The 8,345-nt window shown below is 29.8% G+C and overlaps 1 protein-coding gene across 2 annotated transcripts; it reads right to left on the reverse strand.

Moving 5' to 3' along the window:
• Window positions 1-3,001: 3,001 nt before the first annotated feature.
• Window positions 3,002-7,883, reverse strand: LOC110618642. Of its 2 annotated transcripts, none has more exons than XM_021761821.2 (3): window positions 7,623-7,883; window positions 7,086-7,204; window positions 3,002-3,308 (listed from the first exon to the last, which is right to left on the reverse strand). In XM_021761821.2, the coding sequence occupies exons 1-3, from the start codon at window positions 7,775-7,777 to the stop codon at window positions 3,301-3,303; spliced, it is 282 nt and encodes a 93-aa protein (XP_021617513.1). In that variant the 5' UTR covers window positions 7,778-7,883; the 3' UTR covers window positions 3,002-3,300. The 2 variants fall into 2 exon arrangements, with proteins under 2 accessions (XP_021617513.1, XP_021617512.1); XM_021761820.2 differs by having other exon boundaries at window positions 7,044-7,204.
• Window positions 7,884-8,345: the final 462 nt, after the last annotated feature.

The raw sequence follows: 8,345 nt of genomic DNA on the forward strand, positions 1-8,345 counted from the left end.
TCAATTACCATTTTGGCCATCTTTTGGTTATAGATAAACATTAAACAATAGTTTTCATTATCTTTTCCTTCCACAGTAGCTCCAATAACAAATATCCGAACCCATCATTCCATGGCCACTAAAATCATTTTAAAAAAAGCCAAATGATCAAATAAAAAATTAACTTTTTTTCAAAAAAAAGCCAATTTTATTAATTATGGCTAAATAATTTTATTATATCAATTATATGCACAACATCTCACATGTACCAACAATTTCAATCATATGTTATTTGAGTCTAGGACCCACAAAGATTAGTAATTATATTTTAACAAAATTTCTAGCAAAAATCATTAAAGAAAAACCTTTTCTACAACATTTTTTCTATTCCTTCTCCCCCATTTGATATATTTATATGAAAATTTTATAACATATAATCAATTTGAAAAATTAAATTTATGTTGTGATTGATATAAATATTATTGATTTAGGACAATCAACAAGTTAGCTGAGTAAAACCAAGAGTTTGGAATGGAGATTGAGAAAAGAAGAAAGTGAATAAAATAGAAAAGATTAGTCTTTGATTATATGAAAGAAAGATTAGGAAAAAAGAAAAATCAAGAAATTTGAGATGCACAAGGGCTCAGCTACTTGTTTGAACAGAAAAGAGGTAATGGAACAAAAATGGAATAAGCAACATTTGGCCAAGTTTCTTATGAAGATTGACCAAGAGGAAGACATCAACTTTATAATGATAATAATAATAAATAAATAAATAAATAAATAATAAGATGGCTTCATTTGTAACAAAATAAATCTGTTAATCATAACCTACGGTAAATTTTGATCTCAAGCCTTCCAAAAACAAAGTTTCAAAACAAAAAAAAAATTATATAATGAGAAACGTATTTTCAGAAAATAATTTTTTTAAAAAATTATATCTTACGTTTAGAATATTTAAAAATAAATAAATAATTCTTTTCAAAAAATAAATAATTATTAATTAATTAAAAATATTTTTTAATTAAAAGAAAATTTAAGTTATTTTCAAAAAAAATCATTTTCTAAATTTTAAAATTCTCATTAACACCAACAAATTTTTTAGACATTATTTTTTTATCCTTTATTTTTAAAATTTTAAAATTATACTAAAAATAAAAATAAACTACTCCTATAAAAGATTTTTTTATAAAAATTACTTTCATAAAAATTTTCAAAAATTATTTTCTACCAACAAAACAAATTCCAGGTCTTATCTCAATACCCATATGCCGACAGCCGACAGCCGACAATGGCCAATGACATACCAATAAATAAAGGTAAAAGCTGAATATTTTTTTAAAAATAAAGAACAGTATTTCTAATATGAAAGTAAACTCTTCTGTACAAATAAATGAAGTATTCAATAATTTTGCTACAAGTCGTGTGTACAAGGGATGATGGCTCACTAAAATTCTTATGTGCGAAGCACGAAAGGAATTTATAATTAAATGGATAAATTATATTTTAATTAATTTTAATATAATTAGTGAATAATATATATATTTTTTAAATTAAAAATTTAAATTTCTGTAACTGTTCCCTTCAAATTAAAAAATTTTTTATTTATAATCCTATTAATACCGATTAGTCAACCGGACAAAGAGAAAATAAATATTTCAAATACTTAAAATACTCTCATAAAAACTTAAATCATTTTCAATATATACGAAATTTTTATATTATATAAATTATATTTTGATATCTAAATTTTAGAATAATTGATAGATTAATTCTTATATATTTAGGATTAAATCTTTGAATCTTTATATATTTAATCTATTTACAATTATAATTTTTTTTATCCATTATAGATATTAGTTCAAAACTGGTGAATGAAAATTTTTTTTTCTGAAATTACAATTTATTATAGTTTACAATCTACTTATAAGTTATTTGATATCCCTTGAAAATAGTTGAAATTATAAGTATTTTCTGAAAATTTTAAAATGATAAGTATTGAAGCACTCTAATGACTAGAAATTAAAGAATAAAATATATTAAAAATTAATTAAATAAAATATTATAAATAAAAGTTAATAAATATTTAAATATTATTTTAAATAAAAAATAAAGAATAAAAATATTTAAATTATAATATATGAGAATATAAAAATTTAAGTGTACAATTTTAAAAATATAAGAACTGATCCATTAATTATGCTAAAATTCAATAACTTAAATGTAATTTATCCATTTAAAAAAAATAATAAAGATATTTTTATACTTATAAAAACAGAAATAGATATAAGAATTTCTAATTTAAACGGATTAATTTTAAAAAAATTTAATTGTTTAATTTTAAAAATGTAGGATCAATCTCAAAAATCAAAGTCTAATTTAACCTACTTAAAATGTGCAATTCAAATGAGAAAGCTCAAAAATCAACAAGTGATGTCTTACCTCATATGTCTTTAAGCAAAGGGTCCCAAAATAGTGTATGTTGCTGCCCTATACAATACCTGCACACAAAAAAAATGGCCAAACAAACTGAAAAGCTAAGAAAAGAAAAGAAGAGAGAGAGAGAGCAGCATCAACTTCTCCAGGTTGGAACTTGGAACATAGTTTCTCCAACAACTAATGGATTTCACACGTGGGGCATGGTACAGGAACTAAAGACAACAGCCCTCGTGGTTGGACATGTTAAGCCAACAATGTGAGGTTATAGACATCCCATGTGCCAGCAGTTCCTCCTGGGAATGTCAGAGGCCAAAAACAGGATTGTGATGCGACATCTCATAGTCTTTACTTTGTTCTTTTTCAATGCATTGCATCTGGGAAATCATGTACTGTCTCAAGCCCTTGCAAGGCAATCCACAAATAGCATAGCAAATAAGAAACATTAACAATGGATGACAAAATATGCTGAAAGTGACAGCTGAGCACTCCATTTGGTTACCACATCTTCATGGGGCAATTACCATTCATCAATCATGTAGAATATAATTTTAAAATTAAAAAAAAAAACGGGGGGGGGGGGGGGGGGAGAATCAAAAGGTAGATAGATATAGAATCCAAAACAACTAAACGAAAGGCCGAAAGGCTATTGGCGGCAAAATCTTACAGATACTGGACAGAAGATGATAATAGCAAGTAAAACCCTCCATTTGATTGTGCCAAAAGGTTAAATAAAATTTTAATATTAATCTCTGAAGTATAATGAAAACATGGCATCCTTATCAAGGATATTCCTATCTAAAAAGCCCAAGATCCTCAGGGTGCACCCACTCTCTGATTTCCTTAATATGTTGTTGTACTTTGCTGCACACATCCAATTGCTCTTCAAGTACCTGCAATAATGGAGTACACCGTTCAAAATCTGCATATAAGAGTTATACATTGGAAAGGTCAAGTGGCTTTGTAATCATAACAAATCTCATGAAACTCCAAATGTAGTACTAGCAGATATTATCCTTTGAAGTCATAATTCCCCCCAAATTCATTATTTAGGAGAGTATTAAAGATGGATATTTAAATGCGTAGGTATGCTGCAGAAGAGCATAGGATGCCCATAAAAGAGTCAGCAAGGAAAAACAAAAGAAACAGAAGGTGAAATTTTATGAAGCAAGATTTTCATGGTTCTTAAATTTTCATAAATTTTTGTTGTTTGAGAGGAATGGAAAGTTTTTAAGGTATTTAGAAGTTTTAAAGAGAACCTTTTCAATCCACCAATTTCTGGGTTAAAAATGTAGGTCTTCAAAACCTGCAAAAACCTTTTAAAAAACCTTGAACTCTACCAAACACATGTTCAAGGCTTTTAAATCTTGAAAAACCTCCAATTACTTTAAAAAACCTCCTCCCAGACAAAGGCTTACTGACTCGAAGAAAAAAAAATGGTGCAGTAAATAACAAATTCAAGTACTGAAGAACTTGGAATTCATTCTTGTCAGCCTTGCACTGTAGAAACACAAGAGGGCATATAGTCAGAAACTTGGAAAGATGCTAGTTGAGATTAATCATACAGTATTCCGCTTTTTTTTACTACCCAATGATTCCATCCTTTTTTTGTCTCTCTTTAGCCCTATGTCTCTCATCCCTAGGAGGTCTTCCTCCACTAGCAGTTTTTTTTGGAAAACTCCATTTATTCTGGTGTGGATAGCAGGGAGTGATCAATTTGCTTCAGAAATCAGCTCTTTCCAATGTAAAATCAGTATCATAGTGTCAGGATTAGAAACTAACAGTAGAATGACAGAAGAAATTAGAGAGAATTAGAAAGAATAGGCAGAGAAGACATAGCAGATTCAAGAGATGATGAGGAAAGCCAATACAAGAGATGATCTCTGAGTTACATAGCAGATTCACAACCTGCTAGTAATTAATTCAGCTACTGTTAAGTAGCTATAGAGTAACATAACAGCTTCAACTAACTACTTGTTTCCTTTCTCGCTTTCTAATGCCACCTCATCAAGCTTACTACCTCTTCTTCTTATACCTTCTTTTCTGACATGTAATAATAACATACAACAATACAAGAAAGTCTTTAAGAAACTTAAAACAAGAAACCTGGAATCTCGTTTATGCTCTATTATGATATTTTGGCATGCATAGTGAAGTGGAACAAGTTCCATGAGTCAAAAAATTAATCTCATGAGATTTACTAACTGAAGTAAAATTCCAATATTCTAGTTAACAATAGGGGTATTAACAAACCGAGGCACACTAAGCCTTTAAAGAGCTGAAGTTCGGTTTGTCAAATTTTTTCATGCTCGAACCCAGCTCGAGTTTGACTCATTTCGATCTCAAGCTGAATATCAATAAGCGTAAATGTGATTTGTTTAGCAAACGAGCCTAGATGAACAAAAAAATTTATCGAACTAAGGCTCAAATAACTCATGTGCAGCTTAACTAAGGTACAAGACCAATAATTTTAGTTTAAAATAATATGTTTAGAACTATTTTTTTTTTTTAGAAAAAAAACAAGCATATCATGAGCTTACTCACAAACCCATAAACAAACAAACTCTCAAGCATTTACAAGCCGAATATTTGCAAGTTCAAGTTTGACTCATTCATTAAACGAACCTAAAAATTAGGCTTGAACTTGACTTATTTAGAAAAAAAATGGACCCAAGTATAACTTTTTATCAAGTCAAGTTTCGAATAACTCAAAGGCGGCTTGGTTCATTTACAACCCTAGGTAACATGATAGGTTCATTATGTTTGTCTAACCACAAGATCATGGTAAATAATCATTTGAGATTCATGTGTTTCAAAAGGGGAAAGACCAAAGTTTTCTTACTTTCTCTTCTCAATAATCATGCAAGTCCAATCAAAATCCTTTAATTTTTCAAAAAGGGAGTCATTTTGAAGTACTAAAAGAAGAAGCAAAACATAAATATCGCAGGTAAACAAATGAACTGCTAGACAACAAGTTTCTTTCCTAATGAGTATTAAGCCTCCAATAGTGAAGCCATATGTCACCAATGCTTGCTCAACACATGGAATGGAAAGAAGGAAACTTAATGTTTAAGACATACTTTTAGCAGAAAATGCATAACATATATTGCCCAACCAATCTTACAAGTAATTGTTTTACACTTTGAGTTAAACTCATTTAATTTAGATTACAGATGAGGCGAAGTGCTTTTCCCTTTTTACCCATACGTCATGCTAGATTTAATCTTTTCTCAAATGGTGAATAATGTTCTAAGAAATGACAAAAAGTAACCAAGACATACACATAACACCCCAAAAATAAACTACAATATCAATGAAAATCAAAGAAATATACTACCGGAGAAAGAATGTAGATTATTTTACTAATACTTCATTAATGATGGAAGGAGGATACATTAAAGCCCTTTAAGTTTCAAAATGGCAAGTGATCCTGAGGGAAGTTCTGAAAAAGATAGCAAGAGATAAATAAGCCAAGAAGTAAACCACTTGATCAAGAATGTAACTTCCAAATCACTAATCATTCACTAACACTAAAGAGGATTACATGACAACATTGCTTGATCATTTGGAATGAAGAGAAACACAATGTTTTACTCATATTTCTAGTTGAAGTGGAATAGCATATTTGCACCCCACCCCAAGCACGTGTACCCACACGTGTGTGACATCTACAATCGGCAACCATACATATAGATGTGTATTCATCAAGATAAAGCTGTCAAATAATAGCACTAGAGAAGTAAATATGCTATATATTACACCTCCATCAATTTGCAGAGGAACTACAAATATCAAAAGAAGAAAAAAGAATATAAAAGTGAAAGCTTTTCCTTTCATGATAATATGAAGAACGTCCTAAATACATATATTAGAATTTCACAAAAATATGACAATTTCTTATTCTTAACTAATGATTAGCATAAGGAAAACAAAGGCCAAAAAGTTCTAAACCATGTATACAAAGTGTAATCTATGTGTAAAGAAAATAAAGTAGCATGACTAATCAATAAGCATGATTAATCAATCATTAATGAATTTATTTTTATGTCATATCAGTGCACATCCACCTTCAGAACCTGAAAAGAGCCCTCACTTTTTTCTCCTTTTTTCACTTTTTTTCCACCGAAAACAAGTTTACTATAGACTTGCATAACAAGAAAACCAAATGCTAAGTATATCTTTCAGCATAAGCATTTAGCTTCATGATATATTGTCAAACTTTTGATGTTAAACATACAAACATGTTACCAAATGCCTCAATGTCTAACTCTAAGGTTCATCTTCTTGTTCAGAACAAGTAAAATAGAAAAAGAAACCTACAATCATGATAATAATCCTGCACCTTTAGCTGACTAAAAGTCTATGTGAATCACTCGTCTTTTCCATTCCTCTCTATCAATCTCAATCCCAATCCCAATCCCAATCCCAATCCCAATCCTAAGTCAGCTAATAGGAGTTTTATGAACAAACAAAAACCTAATAATTTTCTTGCTAATTTGATCAGTCATTCAAGAAAAGGAAAGAGAGTTTACAGTTTGAGATTAAACCTATTCAGAGTAACTTTGTATGTATATCAAACATGCAAAAACATTTTGTTCCATTTTTTTCCCCAAAACAGCAAGACTCACAAAGAGACTACTAGCGATCCTGACAAGTACGGTGGAAGGTACCGTGAGACAGCTCACAGAAAGCCCGCAAGTTAGCATTGAGGTGTGATGTGAGGTGGTTTGTGAACACCATGCTATGCAGAGGCAAGAATGATTGCAGACATCCCAGTTCTCCCATGTTCCTACAAGGGTACACAAGAAGTAATTAAGAGGCAGTATACTTGAGGCAAAGGGGGAAAAGAAAAGGCTTCATCCAGTTTCTTAGGAAATGCACAATAAGTATTGGATCTTTCATCTGAAACAAAAACCTCCATTCACGGCAGCCCATTAAGCTGAATTCAGTAGACTTTATATGAATTTATTGCCAATTAAAAAAGAACAAATTGCAAGAAAAAATACATTCAGAAAAAGATCAATTTTACAAATAAATGTCCACCATTCAGTGGCTATCCTTCCAATAAATCAATATATTAAATGGGAAACACACATAGTAGAAAATAACAGACAATATTTAGATTTCCAAACACCACAACAGAAACTTCTTTCTGATGATGTATTTAGGCTTATAAAAGTTAATGATTAATAAAAGAAACCCCGTACCTAGATGCAGCAAAGGACAGGCGGCGAGACTGGACACGGGGGGAGGCAGTGGGCGGGAGACGGATGCGGGGGAGCGGAAGCGAGGAGACGCGAGATGGAGCCCTGGCAGCGGAAATGAGCGTGCGTGAGATAGATCCTCCACTTCGCCAAGCCATTTTTGTGCCAAAACTCTGCTTGAGCTTTCGAATAAGCGAAGTGACAACAAGCGAGGAGCAGAGCAAGGTGACAACAATGGGTTTTAGGGTTTAAGAAACAGCATATTTTTTCGAGGTATTATTAAATTACTCCTTAAATTTAATTTTTTGTAAATAAAATAATCCTTTATTGATATTTTGTATTTTTTCTTTTACTAAAATATTTTTTATTAATATTTTATTAGTAATATTTTTATAAATTATACTTTAAATTAAAATTTTAGTCTAATTAATAAATTAATTTTTTATTTTTAAAATTAAATATTTAAACTCTTGTATTTTTATTCCGTTGAATAATCAATTTTTTTATCAACTGCTGTTATATAAAATGAAAATATCAATTTTATTTCTGTAATTGTGAAATCTTAAAATTAAATATATTCATATGAAAATAAATATAACTTTATATGCCAATTGATAAAAACTTAAATATGTGTATGTGAGAGATTTTGAACTCATCAAATCTAGATTTTAATAAAAATTATAGTTTTTTAGAAATTATTTTAAAAATTAATTTAATAATTATATC

The sequence above is a fragment of the Manihot esculenta genome, chromosome 7 (genome assembly GCF_001659605.2).
Source record: "Manihot esculenta cultivar AM560-2 chromosome 7, M.esculenta_v8, whole genome shotgun sequence".
NCBI classification, from domain to species: Eukaryota; Viridiplantae; Streptophyta; class Magnoliopsida; order Malpighiales; family Euphorbiaceae; genus Manihot; species Manihot esculenta.